This window comes from Carlito syrichta, unplaced genomic scaffold (assembly GCF_000164805.1).
Source record: "Carlito syrichta isolate Samal-C Ts95f unplaced genomic scaffold, Tarsius_syrichta-2.0.1 Scaffold308833, whole genome shotgun sequence".
Lineage (NCBI taxonomy): Eukaryota > Metazoa > Chordata > Mammalia > Primates > Tarsiidae > Carlito > Carlito syrichta.
In genome coordinates this window covers 16517-41424 of record NW_007252929.1, presented here as the reverse complement: position 1 = coordinate 41424, position 24908 = coordinate 16517, and the positions used below count along the sequence as shown (strand labels likewise).

Below are 24908 nucleotides of genomic sequence, written 5' to 3'. Positions count from 1 at the left end.
CACTCACCTCAGCCTCCCAAAGGTGCGGGATTACAGGCTGAGCCACCGAGCCCGGCTTGAAATATATCTTTTAAGAGTTTCAAGGTGACTGGGTGCCGTGGCTCACACTAATCCCAGCACTTGGGAGGCTGAGGTGAGAGGATTGCCTGAGCCCAGGGATTCAAGACTAGCCTGTGCAACTTGGTGAGACCTCATCTGTACAATAAGTAAGAAAATTAGCCGGGTGTGTTGGTGCTCACCTGTAGTTCCAGCTACTTGAAAGACTGAGGTGGAAGGATCGCCAGAGCCCAGCAGGTCGAGGCTGTGGAGGCTGTGAACATGCCACTGAACTTCAGCCTGGGTGACAAAGTGAATTTCAACTCAAAAAAACAAACAAAACAAAACAAAAAGTTTCAAAATATTGGATTTTTGCAATGTTTTATTATTCTATAACAATGATTTTCTGGGAAATTGATGTTCTTGGGAAATTAAGTTTGAAATAAAGACTGTAGAGTACACCTACAAAAAAAATGCTTTGCTTCCTACTTCAGTCTTCCACTGACACATCCTTTGAGCCTTCATGTATCTCAGGTATAAAATGGTAAACCTTAACAAGCCACTACATGGGTCAATTGCTCATGGATTTTTTTTTCTTTTTCTATTAGCTGCAAGTTTAGTTCAGTCTACTAAAGAAGGAAGAGGGAATGAGCTTCAACCAGGTAATGAAATTACACTTTTTAGTGCCCCGTGGTAGATGAGGATTTATTGTACTACTAAACAAAATTTCAAACATCTTTAGAAATAGACCTATTGTATCTCAGAATGAAAAAAACAAAGATTATGTCTTGTATTAACAAGAGTTAAAAAAATTTTTTTTCAAGTTAACAGGAAAGTATAGAAAATAGTTTAACAGTAAGTAGCAGAAGTATTAATATGGTCACTAGCATCTGCAGACTAAATAAATGCTGAACTAGAAACCTATGGCCAGAAGCCAGTGTAAAGTTTGGAAAAGTCAAGAAAAAACATTTTTTACTTATGTCTGATTAAGTATTGACTAATACCTAGCACATTATGACTAGTCCACCAATCCTGAAGATCAATTCTACTCATTTGCCAAGACTTACTTTATAATTTTTTAGCTATGTGGTGCTCTCTCCCCTTCCCCCATTAAAAATGTTATATACCGTCCATCTATAATTCTGTTGAATGCCCACTGTGGGCCAGGCACTATGCGTGGTGATGGGGATATGATGGTAGGTAAGAGAAGTATAGCAACTGCTCTCATGGAGCTTTCGGTCTGGCTGTGCGTTTCAATATCACAAATGCATACAGAGGCCAGAGAGACCATGTAAATACATCAAGTGGACTGAATGTAAGAAAAAAAACCAGGTAACCAACAAAGTGTCTTTGTTTTTTCCGTTTTAAACACAGAAACCAATAAATATTTTTTCCCATCAATGGAAAAAAGAGTTATAGAAACTAGTGATAGGGTGAATGTGTCCCATGGGGGGTTTTTACGGGGAAGCCACTATTCAGATGTGGCTTTTTGTTGTCACTAGTAGGTACATTGGGAGCAGCTTTTCAATTTATCAAGAGAAGCCTGGATTTTTATGTAAAAATATATTTGTAAATTTGGCTCAGATATCTTTAAAAATCCTACTCAGGCAATGATAACCGCCTGTGGGCTGGAGGCAGCCTGGGAACTGCCATTTTTCAACTTCTGGTCTGGTACATCTCCTATCACTCTATTATGATTCGGATCCCGGGTGCTTTCCATCTGTTCCATTTACTTGGCACTTAAATTCCTTCTTTTGTTAGCATAGTTCCCACTCAGATGTACTCTCCTGCGGTTGCATGTGACGGAAAAACCCTTTGTACGTACTTTCCACGTGAGGCTTATGAGGCAGTGCCGGGCTTCTCATGACACACATTTCCCCACAGACCCAGCTTAGAGTGGCGAGGAACACGAGTTGAATCTGGATGGGACTTTCTCAGGGCCTCAGCAGAAGAATTTATGGGAGATGTTGGTGGGCAGGAGGCAGACCCTTAAATCTCATCATTTGTTAATATATTGCTCATCCTTTCCTTCCCCTGCCATGATATATTGAGAACCACAACAGCCCCTTCCCTCTTCCGGAGCAGGCTCTCCTTTGATCAGTGCTCTCTGCACTTTCTACTCTTAGAACTAGGTGCAATGCTCACTTCAGAGGAGATGGAACTGGACTAGCTTAAACAAAATATGATCCGGGCATTGGTCTCCTGACCCCTAAAACAAGGGTAGGGGCAAAACCAGGATATGACCCTGACGTCTGGGCTAATCAACCCCTCTATCCAAGAATCGAAAAGGTCTAGCTGCTTACGGTCCTCGAGACTGGGTGTCTAGATGGAACCTATTGGCTCCTGTGCTGTTTATCACCCCCCCCCCCCCAGTTCTTCTTGTGGCCTGTTAGTTGAGGCATTTCACTATGGAAAGATTCAGACTTTCAATCTTTAACTTTAAAGCTTAATGCTATAAACTTCACAGCCTCAAAATTATGACTATGCTGGTAGATTCAGTAGTAACTATTTTTTTTTGGCATAATGTTTACCATTTATGCCTGACTGTCATGTAGAACAGTAGCCATTTTTGATTATGTATATTATAAAATGTACTTTCAGACCAACCTTAAGTTTTATTTGATTACAACACTAAATTCTGCTCAGGTGTGCTCGTTCAGTCTTGTAAGTTTAATGCACCTGTAGTAAGGTAATATTTGCTTGCATTTCTAAAAGTACTAGAATGAACATTGTTAGTTATTGTATTGAATACCTCACAGCTTTACCTCATAGCTTTTATCCTGCCACTGTGGTGAGAACCAGCTCTTCCCAGATGTAATTTGACAGTGCCTCACCTCAGCTGCCCTACTACTTTTTGCATTCTGGTCAGGGCCCTTGGGAAGATCTGTTTACTGCCTACACATGTACAATCTGAAAGTATGATTGGGCATGATGCCCACTAGGGAGGAAGAGCTGAAGGCTGCATGGTCCCCCTTTTCATCTTTAAAGTGAGTATTTCTGAGGTGCACTCCAAGCATCTTAATCCAAGGAGGTTGCTAATTTGGTAATACAACCTCATTTACCATTTGTACTTTTCTTCCCTGTTTCCTTTCCCCAGTCTTTCACGGTGACCTCTGGCTAGAGTGGTCCCAGAGTAATCCTGTCCCCTGAGATAACTTCTTGTTTTAGTGTCAGGTTCCCCATAAATAGAGGTTGAGGCAAGGATTTGACTGCAATTAGTGTACTTGGGGGATGATCCTAGGAAATGCTATTAGGGGAGTGTTTAAACAGAGATACGAAAGATGGGGAGGGAGCAAGCATGTGACTTTGGGGAAAATGCAATTCTGGCAGAGCAAACAGCTAGCACAACAGCCTGCCCTGACCAGGACAGTACTTGGCAGATTCACTGCTCAAGGATAGCAAGAAGGGAGGTCAGTGAGGCTGGAGTGGAGTGAACGAGGGACAGAGTGATGGGAACTGAGGCCAGAGGAGGGTGAGGCGCAGGCACATCATACAGAATTCAGGAGGCCATTGTAAAGACTTGGTTTTCTGGCCAGGCACAATGGCTCATGCCTCTAATCCTAGCTCTTTGAGAAGCTGAGTTGGGAGAATTGCTTGAGCCCAGAAGTTCAATATCAGCCTGAGCAATACAGCAAGACCACATATCTACAAAAAATTAAAAAATGAGCCAGACGTGGTGGCGTGTGCCTGTAGTCCTCAGCTACTCAGTAGACTGAGGCGGAAGAATCACCTGAGCCCAGGAGGTCAAGGTTGCGGTGAACTATGATTGTGTCACTGCACGCCAGCCTGGGTGACAGAGTGAGACCCCAACAAAAAAAGACTTGGCTTTTGCTCTGAGTCAAATGGGAAGCAAAATAGATTTTGAGGAGGGGAGTGATCTGATTTACTTTATGAAATAATTGCTGTAGCTGTTCTGTGGAAAATAGACTGCAGGAGGGCAAGGGACACGCAGGGTGAGGAGTGAGGAGTGGGGACTGACTGGAAAGTTACTACAGTGGTCCAGTGGCTTGGATTGGGGAAATGGAGTGAGTGATATGTGGTTGTGTTTTGATATATTTAAAAGATTAGTTGTCAAGATTGGGTGCCAGATGTGATAGGAGTATGAGAAAAAGAGATAAGTCAAGGGTGACTCACTCCAAGGAGTCAGAACAGGTAGGGGGATGCACCTGTGTTGATGGGAGGGGCAGGAAAGAAGAGTTTGATTTTGGGCATGCTCAGTTTGTGATGCCTGATAGACATCCCAGTAGAAATGTGAGGTATGAATATGGACATGTGTCAGAAGTTCAGGTGTGAGGTTGGGGTTGGAGATGCGCATTTGCTAGTTTATCAATGTACGGAAGGTATTGCTCATCATGGGAAGGTTTCATTTTGTTCACTTAAGATTTTAGAAATGATGTAAATAGAAAGTACTATGGGATCTATAATAATGCTTTGTCCTTTGAACAAATATTTTGATAAGGCTTATCTCGTCTGTCCATGAAATGACTTCATAAGCCATTTGAGTTATAAAATGTAGTTTGCCTCGGTGTGGTTTAACGCTCTATTGCTTCAAATGATATTTTCCCATTGCAAATGAGGGAAAAGGCTGCCTTCTTTTTCCTCCCCGGTGGAGTTGCATTTGCCACTGGTCACAGCAGATCCCCACTGGGCAGGAAATGGGGAGACCACATGTGTCAGGAGCCTCTCTCTCACTGAGATTCTCCAGAGCCCCCTCATACCATTGAAGACAGTGAAGTGCCCCAGCCCCTCCGTGGAACTGAGGTTTGGTTGCAGATCTTGAATAACCGGGGATCCTTCAGAACTAGGCCCTACTGGACTCTTCCAGCATTGCTGCTGTTTGACAGCATATACCTTTACCTACGTCAGATGGGGTTCTTTTGCCCATCCTCTGTCCTTCTCATGTCACTTACCCTGTGCCTCTATCCTGCTGTCTCTCCTTCCTCTGATATCCAGGTCCTACCTAGCCCTGTCTTCTCCTTCAGTGATGCCTTCCCAGTCTCCACTGCTGTCTTGATTCTCTGAATTCTTAATTTAGCACTTCATAGACTAGTGGGATTTTATGACCGAAAGTGATTCTAGCAAGAACCTGGTTCTTTAGTCTTTTATATTTAGTAACAAGGCATTGAGGCCTAGGAAAGCTTGGTGACAAACGTATATATTAAGTTAGTCTCAGAGCTGAAAGTAGAACTGATGTCTCCAGAATCCTAATCCAGAATGTTTCCTGTTTTACTATGAAAGTAAATGTTATGCTATTGAGAGAAATTTCTCTTTGCAAAGATTTATTCTTATCATTATGCTAATCATATTAGTTAAATGTCTGGACTGCACTATGAAAGGGAAAAAATTTGTGTAGGAAGATGGTTTCTGCTCTTGAAGAGCCTCTCATTTGAAAGGTAAGAGAATTTAGTTGATAGCCAGTTATCTCATTTGGGAGCAAGTTCATACTAAAAAGGCCAGATATATGATGATTCCTTATTTTTTCCATTGAGAGAGTTTCTCCAGTCTCCCTCCAAAGTTGTTTTGTTTTCTAGGTGGAATGTATAAACTTTTAGGGCAAGAGGTAAAATAATTGAATTTTAGCTTATACCATTTAATATATTAATTTTGTCATACAATTAAAATGACATAATAAGACAAAGATGCTTTTTTCTGCCTCATTCACACTTTTCACAGAACATTTCTATTTTGTTTTTCTTCATCTTTGACATCAATATCTTTCTTACTTCTGGAGCCATTTTTTTTGAGTCATCAAGCAGATTCCCAAAGTACCTTTACCTTTACCTTGGTTGTACGTCTCTGTCACTAGGATTTTCATCCTAAGCCACAAGTACCCACTTACCAAACACTTGATTTTCACTTGTTCCTGTAGTTGTATATTTGTGATTTTACATAATAACTCACTCACTGTCTTTTTTTTTAATCAATATTTTTTATTATAATTTTGTGGGGTACAGTTAAGGGTTAGGTGTACAATTACGTTTCATTCAGGCACCCTGTTGATAAGAGGTGTTTCCCCATCCCCAGACAGATATTTGCGACTGTTAATCCCATCCCCCCCATAGTTTCCCAGTACTGTCAGTCATTTTCTTATAGTATTACATTGGATATTCAAGGTCCATATATTGAGTGAGAACATACTCACTGTCTTTTTAAAGTAATCTCTAAAAGGCATGTTTACAGAGATATCCAGTCCTCGAAATTGTTAGGCTGTATCCCAGAAATTGCTTTACATTCTTGCCCCCCCTTTAAAAAAAAAAAAAAAAAAGAAAGAAATGCTGTCAGATTATTTTCTTAAATATTGAAAACTGGCACTGATTAAATTTCAGGTTGTTGTGCCACCCCCAAATTGCACATTATTATTCAAACTAAAGTCATTGAGAGAAAGCCTAGTCATATTAGAGTCTCAATAAGAGCTCAAATATAAGACAACTCTTTCTTTTCTAAGGTTTAATCTTGGCGGGGGAGGGACTTTGACCTAAATTTAGAGATCTGTGGTGACTACATTATGTCCTTGGATTTCCTTCTAATTGCTATCTTTTATGACATTTGCTCAAATGTGACACTGGGGAAGTAAGTGGGTCATTATCAGTGTTCTACCACCATCCCTGGGGGAAACCCAGTCTTTGTCCTGCTGATAGGTACTGTCAGCCTTGACATGTTCATGCATCAGAAATAGCTTTATATTTTTATACACAAACAATATTGGCCATTGTGCTGCAGAACTGGAGTGACACTGAATCGAATTGTACTTGTTTAGACTTAGAAGCCTAGAGGGCCTGTGAAGCTATGCTAAAAATGGCTGAAGAATGGGTGGGAGCTTGTTCTTCACTTCATGTACCTTGATTTCTCCCTTTGGGATTTTTTTTCTGTATCTATTTTGAATTTTATGAAGTGTCAAAGTGAAACTTTTAAGTCAGAGTGTCGAATAAGAAAATTACCTTTTTTGTGTGTGGAATAGTTCATATAATAGCTAACCTATTTATATTTTCAAAGTTCAGACATGTCTGATTTACAAATTGTAGAATCATGATAATTGAGGGGAAAAATGATCTCCATTAGAATCTGTTTTGTCAGGCACTTTCATACATTGCTGGTAAGAGTGCAAAGTGATACATAGTAATCTTCTATTTCTGAAGCCACTTGTACTATAAATGTGATGCTTTTATATAAACTAAAGAATTCTTATAACCTGAAATTTGTCTCTTCCCCACCATCTGCTACTGCTTCCAGGGCTGTTCAAAGACTTTACTTTTTACACTTAACATTTCTTGAGAGTCCTGTGGTTTTCATAATGAATTCAGCTTCTTTAGGGCTCCTGAGGGTGTAGAAGGCAAGTCCTTTGCTGGCTGATTGCTCTTTTGGGGTCCTGGAGCCACCACCCATCCTTGGAGAGTAGAACTGGGAATAGATTTGGTTACATTACCTCAAGGGAATTTGTGATGATGGTAGAATTGTTTTGTTAGTTTACGGTCAATTTAATAGGGTTTACCAGGAATTCTTCATCTCATCTAATCTTCATTACTAAAAGGCTCCTTTTCTCCATAGGATCAAAGTGCTTAACTTTGTTAGTTGAAATCCACCCTGTGAACAATGTGAAGGTTCTAAAAGCAGTGGATAGCTATATTTGGGTACAGGTAAGTAAATATGTCATCTATCACTTACCTCATTAATCAAAAGGCATGAAACCTACAGGAAATAGTGTTTACAAAATACCTTCACACACATTCTCACATATAATCCTCAAAGCAATCTTGTAGACCTGGAAGTATCACCGCTTCCTTTGCAAACATGGAAATTACGAACTCAAACCTTGTTCCTCTGACTCTGTTACAGCATCATTTGTCATGTAATATTTTTATGATAAAATATCAAATAGTACAACACTTTTAAGTTAAGCTTGAAAATGGTTTATTTAGTGTATTTACATAGTTGACAGATTGAATATTTCTGATTAAATGACTTAACTAATCCCTGAATTTATCAACTTCATGATTTGATAAACATTGTGTGTATAATGCAGGTAGAATATATACAATTGATCCTCTTCATTTGCACGTTTTCAATTTGAAAATTATCTTACTCACTAAAACTTATTTGTAACCCCCACATTAATTCTTTTTTTTTTTTTGAGTTGGAGTCTCACTCTGTCGCCCAGACTGGAGTGCAGTGGCCGCTCCCGGCCACAGCAGCCTCAACCCGCTGGGCTCCGGCGATCCTTCCGCCTCAGCCTTCCGAGAAGCTGGAATTACAGGCGCGCGCCACCACGCCCGGCTGATTTTTTGATTTATTGTAGAGATGAGGTCTCACTGCCCAGGCGGGTCTCGAACCCGTGGGCTCAGGCAATTCACTCACCTCAGCCTCCCAAAGGCGCGGGATTACAGGCTGTGCCACCGAGCCCGGCTTCCCCACATGAATTCTAATGGTATTTTCCTTGTCAGTTGTAGATATATGACAAGTAGTAAAAAAAAAAAAAATAAAGTCAATTGAATGTGCAAATTCTCAGCTGAGGTTAATAAGGTGGCACTCTGCCTTCTTGTTTTAGCACTCACACTTTAAAGAAGTATTTTCATGGTCTACTGCTGTGTTTCAAATTTTTGTGCTCTTCACTCTTGATTTCACTGTCTAAAATGGCCTCTAAGCACTGTACTGAAGTGTTCCTAAGTGCAAGAAGGCTGGGATGCACCTTACAGAGAAAATATATATGTTAGAGAATTTTCCTTCAGACATGATTTATAGAGCTGCTGGCTGTGAGTTCATTGTTAATGAATGAACTATATATATTAAATAGGGCATTTTATTTTATTTTATTTTATTTATTTTTTGAGTTTGAGTCTCACTCTGTCGCCCAGACTGGAGTGCAGTGGCCGCTTCTGGCCACTGCAGCTCTGACCTGCTGGGCTCCAGCAATCCTTCCTCCTCAGCCTTCCAAGTAGCTGGAATTATAGGCGCGCGCTACCATGCCTGGCTAATTTTTTATTTATTGTAGAGATGAGGTCTCACCAAGTTGCCCAGGCGGGTCTTGAACCCGCAGACTCAGGCAATCCACTCACCTCAGCCTCCCAAAGTGCAGCTGAGCCACCGAGCCTGGCTAAATAGGGCATTTTAAAACAGAAACACACATAAAATAAGGTATGTATTCATCTGTTGACAAAAATGTGAACACAGGTCACAGGAACCCCTCCTTGGATGGATTTGGATTGTAATCCATAAAGATAGGTCCTGAATGTCATAATCTTGAACGTTGAAATCCCAAATGATTAAAATCCCTAAAGTCTAAAGCCCTCATGTGTAAAGTCCCCAAATCACAAACACAGAATAGTTAGTATGCCTGAGTGTTTATACTTGCAAAAATATGTATGCTATTGTTGTCTATTTTATAGTATAAAGTGGCCTATGAAGTACTCTGTTGTGTTTCTGTTTCTTAGATAAATCCCCTTTGAAAACGTAAATAAGTATATTTTAAAGAATTTCAAAAATTATTGTTAGTTTTTGAGTCAGAGTATCACTCTGTTACCCAGGCTTGGAGTGCAGTGACACGCTCACGGACACTGCAACCTTCACCTGCTGTGCTCAGGTTATTCTTCCATCACAGCCTTCCAAGTAGCTGAAACTATAGGTGTGTGCCATCACGCCAGGCTAATTTTTGATTTATTGTAGAGATGAGATCTTGCCAAGCTGCCCAGACTGGTCTTGAACCCCTGGGCTCAGGTAGTCCTCTCACCTCTGCCTTCCAAAGTGTTGGAATTACAGGCGTAAGCCACTGCGTCCAGCTAAAATTATTTTTTCCAGAATTATATTTTTCAGATTTTCATCTTTTGGGATTTCAGTATTTGAGATTATACCATTCAAAACTGTCTTTTGGGATTATGATGGGCTCTGCTTGTATTTCTCCTAGAAGCAATGATTCAGTATTCAGTATTCAGTGCTTGTGATGACTTTACAGAACATATCTACTGCAAATTACAAGAATTGGTTGTACATGTTCATGTGTAATTTCCCTTCACCTAATTTCATATTTTGCTAGAAGATAAGAACATCATTTCTTTTGGTCTACCTGGAGTCAACTTATGTTCACCTGAAGTGTCTGCCTTTTCCTCCCCCAAGGTCCTTGTCGCATCTAGCCCATGATCTCCATCTTCTATTATATGTTAGGAGAACAGGCTTTTTCTCCTCTGCCTGGGGTCCTCCATCATCAGTTAGTCCTTCCAGTGGTGCATTTTTTTCTCCCCACCACTTCTGGCTCCAGTGTGTGGGCCGTGCCTTGCTTCTAGGGACCTGATCTGGAACTCCCAAGCTGCATTCTCCCATCCTCAGGAAGCTACTCTGTCTATACTGTCTTCATTTCAGGGGTGACTGGGGGACAGGGCACAGGTCCTTTTTCAGGCCTGTTCTTTTGGCTTCCACAGCATCTCTACCTAGGGCTGTACAGATGATGGGGATATCACTGAGGATGGAACAACTAAAGGGAATTGAAGCATAAGAAGGGAAAATTTTTTGAAAAGTACATGGTTGTACACAATTGTGAATATATTAAAAACTGCTGAAGATTGTATATGTTGACATAATTAAAATGATGAATTTTATGTTATATACGTTTTATCTCAATTTAAAAAAGTTATATGACACGTGACAGCCTCACAAAGGAAAAGTTCCCAGCCAAATAAAGTACAACTTTTATTCATTCTGTGTATCCATCTCAGTTCCTAGCCCTGCTCCCTGCTCCCCAAATTTATGCCTCTGAAGAGAGAAACTCCTTCAAACCTTTACCCATGGCAAGTCCCCAATGTTTCTTTCCCTTCCTCCCCATTCTAGAGAAATGCCCATCCACTGTGCATTGAGTTGGTCTTGCCCCGAAATCTCTCTCCTTTTTCTTGCCAAAACATCCATAGTGATCTCCAGTAATGCTTTTCTCTAAGTCTTGACTGAAGTTCTTAATTCACAGAAGATCTTCAGTAGACAGTGGCAGGGGGAGCTTGGATTCCAATCTTGTACTCTTTGAGGGTTCCCTATCAGCACAAAGTGCCTCTTCCAGATAGTTCCAGTGGGTAATTACACACCCCTCTACACATCTAGACTACATACCTCACAAAGATCAATATTAGTTCTCAGAGTCTATTTCCATATTTGTGAAGATAAATATTTTCCTAAATTTAGCATTATTTATATAGATTCCCTCTTAAAATGCAAAAAATAAAAAAAACCCCCAAAACCCCAAACCAAAACAAATAAAACAAAACCCAAAAAAGCAAAATAACCCAAACTACCTTGAATGCTTTTGTCAAGCTGTGTCTGAAGCCTGCCTATCTATATTTGGCTCCAAGGACTTGCTTTAGGGTCACCTCATAATAGAAGGAAAAACAACATTCACCTAAGTGAGATTTGAAAGACCCTGTCCTCTAGCCGAGTGCGGTGACTCACGCCTGTAATCCTAGTGCTTTGGGAGGCAGAGGCAAGAGGATTGCCTGAGTCCATGGGTTTGAGACCGGTCTGGGCAACATGGCAAGACCTTATCTCTACAATAAATCAAAAAATTAGCTGGGCATGGTGGCACATGCCTGTAGTTCCAGCTACTTGGAAGGCTGAAGAGGAAGGATTGCCTGAGACCAGCAGGTTGAGGCTGCAGCGGCCATGAGCAGCATGCCACTGCACTGCAGCCTGAGCAACAGAGTGACACTTCAACTCAAAAAAAAAAAAAAAAATCCTGTTTTCATTGATTGCCACACAGAGACCAGGCAGAGGTTTAGAGGTTGTCAGTTATTGCTCTTCAGCACTTTGGTCTGTGTTATGCTCCTAAGCAGCCACTCTCTGGCCAGCTCTGTAAACCCTGGAGGCCATACCTGTTTCCACAGGAGCATCTCTTTGTTTTGAGGCACTGAGTGTTTGCTCTCTCATCGTGTATGTGGTGTTACTCATCTCTGCTTTTCTTCAACCCCATCATGTTTGATGTATGCAGTTTCACAAATCATGAGATAATTATTTCTATATTATTTTTGTAGCTGAATTCTCCATTGTTGTCTATTTCATAATTTTGACGTTATTGCTGTGAAGAATATCTTTATGCCATCCTATATAGCTACATACCATTAATGTTTTACCTTTCAATTCGAAAATGGAAGCTCAACTATAAATGCTTAAACAATTGACCAGTTCTATTTTCAGTTTATTATTATGAAAAGTTAGGACATCGGGTAATTTTTCACAGATTTTTCTAGGTTCTTCTTCTTTTTTTTTGAGCCTATCACCCAGGCTGGAGTTCAGTGGCATGATCACAACTATCATAGCTCATGGCATCCTCGGCCTCCTGGGCTCAGGAGATCCTTCTATTTCAGCATCCCAAGTAGCTGGGACTACATGTGTGTGCTACCACACCTGGCTAATTCTTTGATTTTGTGGGGGGTAGAGATGAGGTTTCACTATGTGGCCTAGGCTGGTCTCAAACTCCTGGACTCAAGCAATCCACCTCCCTTGGCCTCCCAAAGTGCTGGGATTACAGAAGTGAGCCATCATACCCAGCCTAAACATTTTCCTAGGTTTTAGTGAGGCTCATGACTGTCAAATTGGGGCATAAATGATTATATTCTTTTATAATGCTTTCAAGTTGTGGGGAGACCAAATTCACTGGTCTTTCATGCCATAAAATAAAACAGCTGATTTATAGTCACCCTTTTGAGTCATCCTATGACCAGTTTTTCCTCATTATTACAGCTGACAGGGCCAGTTCTTGTATTGCTGGCGACCTGCTTTGTCCTGTGGGCAATTACATAGCGGGTCCATATGGGATAGCGTAGAGGAGGAGGAATGGGCTGGATTTAAGCCTTTTCTTCCCAGTAACAGTCATTCTGTGCTTTGAAGCTTGTAAATCTTTAACCACATGCCACACCATGACTCACTGTCCTTTCTTGGAAAGTCCCTGGCTATGCTGTGCTTTGTCTCTTGGATGTGGGACTTTGGAAGTTGTCATGGGAAATATGTTTACTTGACTTTCAAATTATATACTAGGTTTAATTGTGCAACCAATATATTGATCACTCTTTTTGTGTGTGTGTGAGAAATAGAACATTCTGTACAAGTGTTGTTTGTTTGCATTATTTCTGCTGGGCTTCAGAATCAGATATTCTAAATAGGAAGTCCCATCCCCAGAAATAGCTTCAACTTTACCCTTACTGTTTAAATGATTGATAATCTTGTACCTGAGGTTAATTATCCCCCGGAAACTGAAGATCTGAAAGTGTTCCTATGTCTCCTTGCTTCAACATTTGATGTGTGTGTGCGTGTGATTCCTCTAATCTAGTCTGTGATTCCTATTCCTTCTATGACGTGGTAGTACGGTGGCCAAATGCAACTTTGAAATATTTGTGCAAGCAAGATAGTAGCTTACGATTTTGATTATTTTCCTTTTTACAGTTCCTCTACCCTCATGCTGAAAGTCATCCTCTTCCAGAGAACCATCTGTTACTGATTTCAGAAGAGAAATGTAAGTATATCTTGAGGTGATTTATGGGAATTTCATGAATGGCCACAGACTCCTAGTGTGGGACATGATTGAATCTTCTAGATGTCTACTCGCCATTGTTGAGGGTCCACTGACATTTAATGTCCATTTAAGACCTGGAATTCCTGGAGTGGGACTTTTTCTTTGGCCACTAAATGTTGTTCCCTCAGGTTCTGCTCAGTTTCCTCATTCTGGGAATGATGGGCTCTTGCATACATCAGTTGGTCACATGGTAGAATGTCTGCCATGGATAACTATGATATAAGGAGAAAGGCTTGAATGGAGAGGGGCGAAGCTAATAGCTAGAAGAATTCCATGGCAGAACTTGAGGACACTACTAATTTGGACAAATTCAGGTAGAGGCAAATAAGATTAGGACATAAAAGGTTATGTCCTTCCATGATGTTTTCAAGTTAAAGAAAGTAGGGAAGGACAGAATTAATTGGTGAACCTTATCTACTAGGGTTGGCTTTCATATTATACAATGAAACTGCTGGCTTATACTTGGAAGGACAGGTGAAGGGTAAGGTTATGTTCAGTTTTAAGCTCTTGCTCAATTTTCTGTCTCACATTTTTTGTGACTGGAACTAACAGATGGTAAGTATGGCTGTATCTTACTTGTTACTGATAGAAAGGGACTATCTACAAATTAATTTAAAGTGTTTAGGGTTTTGTTAGTGTGAAACTGATCCCTATAAAATGACTACCTAATATATCCTGTGTATGAATTTTCTGTCTTATACGTTCCTACAAACAAGTGTTTAGTGTTTGGAAATTGAAGATAAATCCTGCAAATAAGCCCTTGTTAGCCTGTAGAAGACAATATAGGGAAGGCAAACACTTGTTGAGGGAACTCAGGAGAGCAGAAGGGCTAAATGTTTCATGTATTCCTGATATTGAGGAACAGATTAAATACAGGGCTTGAAATAGACTGTCAAGGAGAATGGAGAAAGGTGGTTTTAAACAATTTTTTTGAATCTCTATTGTGAGATTACTATGATAGTATTGTTTTGCAACCAGTTGTTTAATCTGCATTGTTTTTAAAAAAATTTGTTTATGATTGTTAGGCAAAAAAGAGTACTCATGTATTTCCTGAAGGCAAATTATCTTTCTTTGTTTCTTTTTAAAAAGATATTGAACAATTTCATATCCAAGTGGCCAAAGAAGATGGAAATAGAGTGGTAAAGATTTGAAATTCCTTTGTTTCAGAGTTTTTTCAACAGAGTAATTTCTAGACTGTTAAAGATAGATTAATGTTATCGATACATAATGTTTTCTTTATTTGATGCCTTTCAAATTGTAGACTTGGTGTTGTGATGTATAAAACAATACCAAAGCACATGAGGAAGTTAATTATCCTCTTTCTTTCTCTTTCACTCTACAATCTCAGTCTGCTGAGATAACTAATAACAGTAGCCTGTGTGAGTCTTTTCACAGCTTTCTTGCTTGTGCAAACCTTTGCAAGGTTAGAGGCACATATATGGGGATTCAACTTTTTTTAAACCAAAAGAATCATAATATATGCTTTGACCTGCTGCTTCTGTGTTTACCTTTTACCTTAATATTTCAGGAGTGTTGCTATAAGTTACTAAATAGAGATCTAATAGTTTTTTATTATAGTTTTTATGTGTATATACACATGTATAACAAATGAGATCATAATATATATGCTGAGAATATATATATATATATATCTCCTTTACATAGCCTAATTTTCTTTGTTTTTTTTTTTCTTTTGCTTGTTTCCCTTCTCCTTTCCATTTTACCTCTAACTTTTGTTCACAACCTGGTATGTATCCTTTCAGACTTTATACTAATACTAATCTCCTACCCGCACCTGACAGTTCCAGGAATTACTGTTGATTTCTTCCTCATTCAACTTTGTGGAATTACCTACAAGTCAACCGGAGTAGCTCCAATTCATTCTCTTAAGAAGTATATGATAGTCTCCGGTACAGGTGTCCACATATTTTCAGCCATTCTGCCATGGATGGACTTTTGCTTACTTGCCACTTTTTTGTTTTTATCTCAAACATTTTTTGTCTTATGTATTGGTACATATATTTCTTTGAACTAAATCCTCAGGGATGGATTGTTGGATTGATGAGTACTTGTATTTAATACATATCAACAGATTTTGCCAGATTTTTTCCAAAAAACTTGTAAAAAATGACAGTTTTACCCTTTCCCTCTAGTCATACCATTAATACCTTTTAAAAAGTTTCCAATTTGATGGGTACAAATTGATGTCTTCTTATTCTCTTAGTCCACACTTCCCTTTATATGAATGAGTTTGAGAATTTTTTCCTATGCTGATTGACTATTTGATTTGCTTTTTGAAAATTGTTCAGTTATATCCTTTTCTATTTTTCTACTGGGGTTGTCTTTTTTTGATAATTTTGATAAGATCTTAATATTTTATTGATATTAAAATGATTTCTTTCAATATCTAGGCTGCGTCAAAATAGTCTTTCTCTGAAGACTTACAAGTTTCTCTGAAGATTTAAATTTTGAAGTTATATGAACAAAACTGGAATAGGAAATGACACTTATTAATTATGTGTCAGTTATAGAACATCTCAAGGCAAGAGGCCTGGATGGAAAATTACCAGGGGAATGTGTGTGGCTAGAGCTCTGGGCTACCAGTGGCCACCAGTGGCTAAATGGATGGAGTACAAGGACAGATACCCCACATCTTTAAAATAAAAATTAAAAAAAATAACAAGGCCAGAAGTCAGAAGAGGGTAAAGCCCAAGAGGCAAGCCTAAGGCTGTATCTCAATGTTAGTACTGAGAATTTAGTGGAGAAAGTTAAGAAAACAAGTTGGGTGTGGCACTGGGAGTGAGCATAGACAGACGACTGGGAACCAAGAGAGAGGCAGACAGACAGACACCTGTCAGCAGCTCAGAAAGGAGTCTGCCCACCTAGGTGGTGCTGTGTCAGCTTAGCATTCCTTTATTCATGTGTGTTCTTCCAGGAAGCTCTTCTGCCCTCATTCTTAGAGGCTTAGATGACAGCTTCTTATATCAGTATGCAATTCCACATATTCTTCCCAATATCCCTGAATGATAGTGGTGGTATTTATACTTGTGCCTCTTTTTATGGAAAAGATAGCAACCAGTACTTACAGAGGTGAGGTGACCCTAGAGAGGAACAAAATTGAGATTTGAACCTGGGCACATTGCAATCTGATACCCATGCTTTGTCAGCATATACCTTTATAAGGAAGGGTTCCCAAATCTACCCCAGCCAAACAAATTTCAGAACAATTGAAGAATTGCCCCAAATTTAGTGACAGACAGGTACTATTGGGTCTTTTCTTCAGCATTATTCTCCTCTGGCCTAAATGGAATGGACCTGGGCAAGCAAGAAAGAGAGATATATTATGCTTTATGCTATGTCTTCCTCAAGTCGTAGTTAGTTCTGTTAGAATTCGAGAGCGTTTAGGCATGAATATGGGCCATTCTGACATTTTTTTATTTACTCATTTCTTCTACCTTGACATGTCTTCATTCTTTACTCATCTGCCTCAATGTATATGACTTTTGCTTGATAAACATTTTGAGAAAAATGAATTCTTAACTCCTTCTGTCGTGATTTTGACATCAACTGAAAGGGCACTGGGACAATGCCAGGACACTGGGATTCTAGGCCATGCTGGACTAACTGTGCAGCTTAATCTAACCTCTTTGGGCCTCAATTTTCTTACCTATAGAGGGGTTGAATTAGATGGTTTCTGGAATCTACTGATACTATAGTTCTCTGATTTTGCTACTTGGAAAACAAATACTTTATACTTGTTATATCCTTGGCAGTTTACTCTTGCACACCTTATTTTGTTTTTCTTCTTTTGAACAAGCATTTTTTGAGTACTGTTATCTACTAGAAATGATCAAGACATTGGAAATAGAAAGGTGCTGTAGGAGAGTGCGTATTCATTGGGGGAGACTTATAGCATTAATTGAAATGTAATTGTAGTAGAAGCATGCCAAAGTACCATAGGAATGCAGAATTGAAGAGCTTTTCCTTTATTCTGGGGAGGTGAGGGAAGGCTTTGTACAGGAAGCAATGCCTAAGTCAGGACCTGAAGGATGAATAGTTAAGTATTTCTGAGAGATGGGCAAGATCATCATACTCATTGTGGAAGACATACTGGTAAGAAGCATGCCTGAAGCTTGTGTGGTTGGTTTATGACCAAACTGGGGTCATTGCCTAGTACTTCCCGCTCCCAGGTCTGAGTTTTTTTCTTGGCATCTCAGCTTCTGTCTTTGGTAGTGAAGGGTTCTTATCTGCAGAGAGGTCTGACTTGAGGGGGTTATATATAGAAGAGAAAGTTCTGACTCCTCTATTAATGCAGCTGTTGATTTGTGGGAGATGTGGTCTTGCTGTCAACAGCATTAGCCTATCTGTTAAACTAGGAAGAAAAATGAAATAGTATATCGTAGAGTGGTTGGGAAGAGGAGGTAATGAAATGATGACTTGAAACATTTCTGGAAAGACTGTGTATGTGTTGGGGGGGCTGCTAAAAATGAACTGTGGAAATATTTACATGTGTCATATGGATAGATATGGAAAATAATTATGAATCCCAAATATGTTCTCCCTTAAAAGTTGTTTATTTATAATTTTTTTTTTTGGGTCTTTTTAGGTGATTAAAAATTCTGACCATCTCCCAAGAGACAGAATAGCCGAGGATTTTGTTTGGGCTCAGTGGGATATGTCAGAGCAGAGATTATATTACATTGACCTAAAGGTAAAAACTAATCCATGAGCACTCCTGTTTATAGAAACAATTTGATTTTGGTATTATCATCACTGCAATTTTATTAATCACTACATTTTCATTGATTGGAACAGTCAATGAAGGTTTATTAAAAAGAATGAAAGCATTTTCAATAGTTTTTTGCTTCTGGAATGCTTATTTTTTTCTCTCTTTCCCTGGTGATTTTTAAAATTATAATATGTCATTCTGTTTTCTCTTTTAGACATCAGGGAGTATCTTGAAATGCGTCCAGTTTTATGCTGATGAGAGCTTTAACTTAATGGTAGGTCCAGAGAATGATTGGGTTACAGGAAATTTTATAACACATTGCCTCCTTTTAAGAGCATTGTTATCATAAACATTATTTTAGCATTCTTGTTGTTATGTTAGTCATTATATGAGCAAGTAACATAGTTCTTGCCATTTCAAAGCTTCAACTCTATACCAAATGCAATAGTATGGGTCATTAGAAAAACATATACAGGAAATCTCTACTCACTTAATGCCTCACAATAAAGAAACAAGTATAAGTGGGTATTAGTAGAAGGTAATTAGTGTGGTCTATCGTAGATAACGCTAAATGGTTGCAAGTTATTTTACTCAAAAGGACTTTGTGAGGATGGTAGATTTAAGAATAACGAAAAAGACCAATGAGAGGGTGTAGTTTAATTAGTAAAAATATAGCATTACTCTTGGAAAAAAACTATTTGGATTATTAGCCTTGTGGTGAGGAGTCCCAGATATCTTTATCTGTGATAGACAGTAGGTTTTCTTCTTGACTAGGACTGTATCCAATACAGATTGGTATCATACCATTATAAGAACTGCATTTACCTCTCCTGCTCTTTTGCTGGCTCACCTATTCTCTTTCTAAAGACACCTAGTCCTTCCTTCCTTCTTTCTGTGGTCATTTCTGTGTTTTGTAAAAGGCTATTACTTCCAACTGGCCTCTTATACAGTCTGTTTATAATATTCAAGTCTAAGACAAAGTTTTGCCAGCTTTAGTCCTTTAAGAAATAAATATACATCAAGCTTGTGATTGTATGTAAACTCCAGAATATTCCCAATGGACTTTTTGTGTAGATTTGGGATATGACCTCTGAAGATAATGCTGGTTAAAAGGGTCTTGCCTCATTAGACAAGAACAGCACTGTCAGGCTTGCTCTGGTTTTCACCACTCAATTAATGAAATTTTTTGGATTAATTTTCTCCTGATTTTTTTGACAGTTTGAAGCATCCTTGGACATATCATTAAATGGCTCAGAATTTAGGTAAGTTATTCATAATTGCTACTAATTTTTATAGGGACTTCTGGGTAAAATGATTATGTTTATTCCTCATTTCTGCTAAGCAGGTAAAAAGTTTGATTTTCCTTGTGATTGTGTGTGTGTGTGTGTATATATATATATATATATATGGGGATTATAAACAACTTTATTAAACATGAACACAGGACTGTACATGTAAAGTCAATTGTATTGATATTCATAGCCATTTATTTCAGTAGGCATCATCATTTATTTTGATGTATGGACATGTTCTTCACCAATAAAAGGATTCAGTGAAATCCTTGTGATCTCTATAAATGGACTCATTGAGTCAAAGAAAACTACATTTGGAATCAAATATCAAAACCCCTTTTTTGTTTCCATCAAAGAGAATGTCACAGGTCAATTCATTTGTAGCTCACCTGAGTATGTTCCTTTATTTTTTTTTTCCTGTTTTTCTTTTTAATACAAAAGGCAAGGTTTTTTCTTGTCCCAGACTATTTCTTATGTCATAAAAACATGAGACGCTTTTGAAAACAACACAAGGCCATCAATATGTAGAAGAAATAAAGATTTAACTGAATCAGAGTAATGATAATCCTATACTGCTAAAAGTATTTCACTGGCTTTATTTAATCATACTCGTATGTGAACATTTAGTTGTGCTTATTTTTAAACATAATATGTTTAAAAAAGTTTTAAGAATGTAAGTTGAAAGTACTATATATTTTTTCTCTATTGTCAGGCTAATACTATTTATATATTATGTCTTTAAAAAAAACTAAATGATTTATTAACCAATAGTTATCTCCTTATACTTCTCAGGACTGTTTCTACTTCTGTGGGTATATTATAGTGGTTACTCACATTCTTTACGAGAGTATGTATTTTTAAATGCATTCAATGATTTCTTATCCATTATGTTCTTAGACTTGTCAACTTTGGATGTGATTGCCTTCAGGACCAGGAGAAAGGATCCAAACACCTGACTCTGTGTGTTTTTACCAACCATACAGGTAGAACCAGAGCTATATTTATTTACTTATTTATTTTTTTGAGTTGGAGTCTCACTCCTTCACCCAGGCTGGGGTGCAGTGGCACACACACTCATGGCCACCCCAGCATCGACCTTCTGGGCTCTAGCAATCCTTCCACCTCAGCCTTCTGAGTAGCCGGAACTACAGATGCACACTACCACCCCCAGTTATTTTTTATTTTATTTTAGAGACGAGGTCTCGCCAAGTTGCCTAGACTGGTTTTGAACCCGTGGGCTCAGGCAGTCCACTCACCTTGGCCTCCCAAAGTGCTGGGATTACAGGCTGAACTACTGAGCCTGGCCGGACTGTATTTATTAATTTATGCAACTATACTTGAGTTCTAGACAAAATTTAGTCATCATTTAGCTATATGGAGCCTAAAAATGAAATATAGTCAAGTTGCATTCTTACACTGGTGATAATATGGATTTTCATTATCAAATTATCTTGTCTACCACTTTTATACATATGCTATCTATATCAAATAAGCCACAGTCAGCATAATTTTGTCCTAATAGTTATTATTTGTTTTGTTCGAATAGTGGAGATGGATTTGTATTTAATCAATCTATATTTTCTCACTTCCTCCATCTTTTAACAAATAGGTCTGCATGAGGCTTACTGATGTGTTTGAGTTCTAAACTTTTGTACCTAGCTTTAAGAGCCATGTTATAACCTACTGACCTAACAATCAAAGTTTGACATAAAGTTATTAGTGTGCAATAATCTTTCCCTTAACACCTGTTTATTTTTCATAGAGAAAATAGAGAGGGAAAAAAGAACACCTGAAACTAAGAGGAGATGAATATGGTTATATTCAGTGAATTTGGTGAAGAAAACTGCTCAGTAACCATAACAACTAAATAATCAATACTAATAACTAAATATAGCCATCTTTTATATCCCAACTTGAATGAACATTTACTGCTTAAGAAGCACTTGGACTACAATTGTATTCCTTGAAAGCCAAATTATGTAGTGTTCATCCCATAGGCCAACATTTATTGGACACTTTACAGTTTGCCAAGTATTGGGGAGACAATGATGAGCAAAACTGATCTAATCTTTCTTAGCATAAAGATTACTATTTGGTATGGATTTTAGGCATTGCATAAGTACATACATGGTATTTAAATAGAGTCATAATAAACATTATGAATGAACATTATAGGAGGCTGTGCAAATGTATGATGAAGCTTTAATAGGTTAACTGTGTTCTCGTTCAGCCTGTCCATCCTTGTTTCTGCCACCCTCCAAGACATTCCTTCCCAGTTCTTAGTCCTAAAAATTGCCTTTCAACCTTACTCCTCCACAATCCATCCCATTTTTTCCTGACCATCCCAGGTCCCCTCAGTCAAGTCCCTGCACACACCAGACCTGGGGAGCTCAAGAAAGTGATATTTCAGTAGAGACTTGCAGGATGTGTATGAACTAAGACCAGTGTTAACTGAAGTAGAGTGAGCAAGGAGGGGTGTTGTGAGAGACAGCTGGAGATATAGGCAGGGCCAGACTTCTTAGGACTTTGTGGATCATGGGAGGATTTTAGGTTTTTTTTTTAATTTTCAATTTTGAAGATGGGGAGTATGATTCAAGTTTAGGTATACAAATGTTCATTATGCAGGTACCCTTGTTGATGAGATGTGCCCTCCCCTTCCATGGCAGTTTCCCACTACTGCCAATCCTAACTCCCCCCCTCCAGATTTTAGGTTTTATTATAAAAGTGTTGAGAAGTCATTGAAAGTTTTCTTCTAAACTGCCTACAAAAAAAGCCCTGGACCAGCAGAATTCTATAGAACATACAAGGAGGAACTGATATCAATCCTACTGAAAGTATTCCAGGCAATCAAGAAAGATGGAACTCTCCCCAAATCATTTTGTGAAGCTAACATCACTTTGATACCCAAACCAGGTAAAGATCCAACAAAGAAAGAGAACTACAGGCCAGTATCCTTGATGCTAGGATATCAATATCCATAGATGCTAAAATTCTCAACAAGATCCTGGCAAATTGGATTCAACAACACATCTCAAAAATCATCCACCACGACCAAGGAGGCTTCATCCTTGGGATGCAGGACTGATTCAACATTCGTAAGACCATAAACGTAATTAAATACATCAACAGATGTAAAAACAAAAACCACAAAATTATATCATTAGATGTGGAAAAAGTTATTATTTTTTTTTTTTGAGCTGGAGTCTCACTCTGTCGCCCAGAGTGGAGTGCAGTGGCCGCTCCTGGCTACCGCAGCCTCGACCCACTGGGCTCCGGCGATCCTTCCGCCTCAGCCTTCCAAGTAGATGGAATTACAGGCATGCTCTACCATGCCCGGCTGATTTTTTGATTTATTGTAGAGATGAGGTCTCGCTGCCCAGGCGGGTCTCGAACCTGGGGGCTCAGGCAATCCACTCACCTCAGCCTCCCAAAGGCGCGGGATTACAGGCTGAGCCAGGAAAAAGTTTTTGACAAAACCTAGCATCCCTTCTTGGTAAAAACCCTCGAACATCTAGGCATAGATGGAACATACCTCAAAATAGTAAGAGCCATCTATGAGAAACCCACAGCCAGCATACTGCTAAACAGACAGAAACTGGAACCATTTCTCCTGAAAACTGAAACAAGACAAGGATGCCCACTCTTACCTCTCCTTTTCAACATAGTTTTGGAAGTCCTAGCTAGAGCAATCAGACAAGAGAAGGAGGTCGGGGGTATCCAAATAGGAAAAGAGGAAGTCAAGTTAGCCCTCTTTGCAGATGTCATGATTCTATACCTCAAAAACCCAAGAGAATCTGTCAAAAACATCCTTGCACTGATAAAGGACTTTGGTAGAGTCTCAGGACATAAAATCAGTGTGCAAAAGACAGTCACATTTCAATACACCAACAAAAAACAAACAGAAACTCAAATAAAAAGCACAATCCCATTCACAATAGCCAGAACAAAAATGAAATACCTTGGCATCTTCCTAACCAGAGAAGTGAAAGAACTTTATGATGAAAACTACAAAACACTGCTCAAAGAAATTAAAGATGACACAAACAAATGGAAAAATATTCCATGCTCTTGGATTGGAAGAATCAACAATGTTAAGATGTCTATCCTACCCAAGGCAACCTACAGATTTAACGCAATACCCCGTTAAATTACCAGCAGCATTCTTCTCAGACCTGGAAACGACAATACAGTAATTCATATGGAAACATAAACCACCACGAATCACCAAAACAATCCTCAGCCAAGAAAAACCAATAACCAACCAAATAAACAAAACAAAGCAGTAGGTATCACACTCCCAGACTTTAAATTCTATTATAAAGCTATAATCATCGCAACAGCCTGGTATTGGTACAAGAACAGGCATACAGACCAATGGAACAGGATAGAGATTCCAGAAGCAAAACATTAATTTCTCAACCAAGTCATCTTCGACAAAGTCTCCACCATTAACGACTGGGAAGAGAACTTATTCAGTAAATGGTGCTGGGAAAACTGGCTGAACACATGCAGAAGGTTAAAACAAGATCCTTGCCTATCACCATACACAAAAATCACCTCTAAATGGATCAAAGACCTAAATGTAAAACCTCAAACTATAAGAATCTTAGAAATGCAGGAGGCACTCTTACGAAAATTGGAACTGGCAACTAATTCCTGATCAAAACCCCAAGTGCCCATGCCATAAGAGATACGATAGACAAGTGGGACCTCATCAAATTGACAAGCTTCTGCAAAGCCAAAGAAACCATCAAGAGAGCGAGGAGACAGCCCACAGACTGGGAAAAAATATTTGCCAACTGTATGTCTGACAAAGGCTTAACATCTAGGATCTACAAGGACCTCAAATGTGCCCAAAAGAAAAAAAACAAACAGCCCCACTACAAAGTGGGCAAAAGATATGAATAGATACTTCTCAAAAGAAGACATACAAGCAGCCAACAGATACATAAAAAATGCTCAGCCTCCCTTGTCATCAAAGAAATGCAAATTAAAACTACACTGAGATATCACCTAACACCAGCCAGGATGGCTAGCATCAATAACTCAAAAAACAACAGATGCTGGAGAGGATGCAGCGAAAAGGGAACACTTCTACGCTGTTGGTGGGAATGGAAACTAGTATAGTCTCTATGGAAAACAATGTGGTGATTCCTAAGATCTAAAAATTAACCTTCCATATGACCCCACAATCCCCCTACTGGGAATATACCGAAAGAACTCAAATCACTCTATAAAAAAAACCTGCATACGTATGTTTATTGCAGCGTTGTTCACAGTAGCAAGAACATGGAACCAACCATGCTGCCCATCAAAA

At 38.9% G+C, this 24908-nt stretch overlaps 1 protein-coding gene across 1 annotated transcript in view; it reads left to right on the top strand.

The window, feature by feature from the left end:
* Window positions 1-24908, top strand: part of GSAP (gamma-secretase activating protein) — a gene marked incomplete at its 3' end in the record, with an annotated part of 61156 nt that overhangs the window by 19898 nt on the left and 16350 nt on the right. Inside the window, exons 4-11 of the mRNA XM_021716519.1 lie at window positions 645-698; window positions 7582-7670; window positions 13441-13510; window positions 14660-14709; window positions 18177-18281; window positions 18514-18573; window positions 19518-19561; window positions 20489-20574. Of these exons, the coding sequence (XP_021572194.1) occupies window positions 645-698; window positions 7582-7670; window positions 13441-13510; window positions 14660-14709; window positions 18177-18281; window positions 18514-18573; window positions 19518-19561; window positions 20489-20574 (558 nt within the window). The remainder of the gene's footprint in view (window positions 1-644; window positions 699-7581; window positions 7671-13440; window positions 13511-14659; window positions 14710-18176; window positions 18282-18513; window positions 18574-19517; window positions 19562-20488; window positions 20575-24908) is intronic.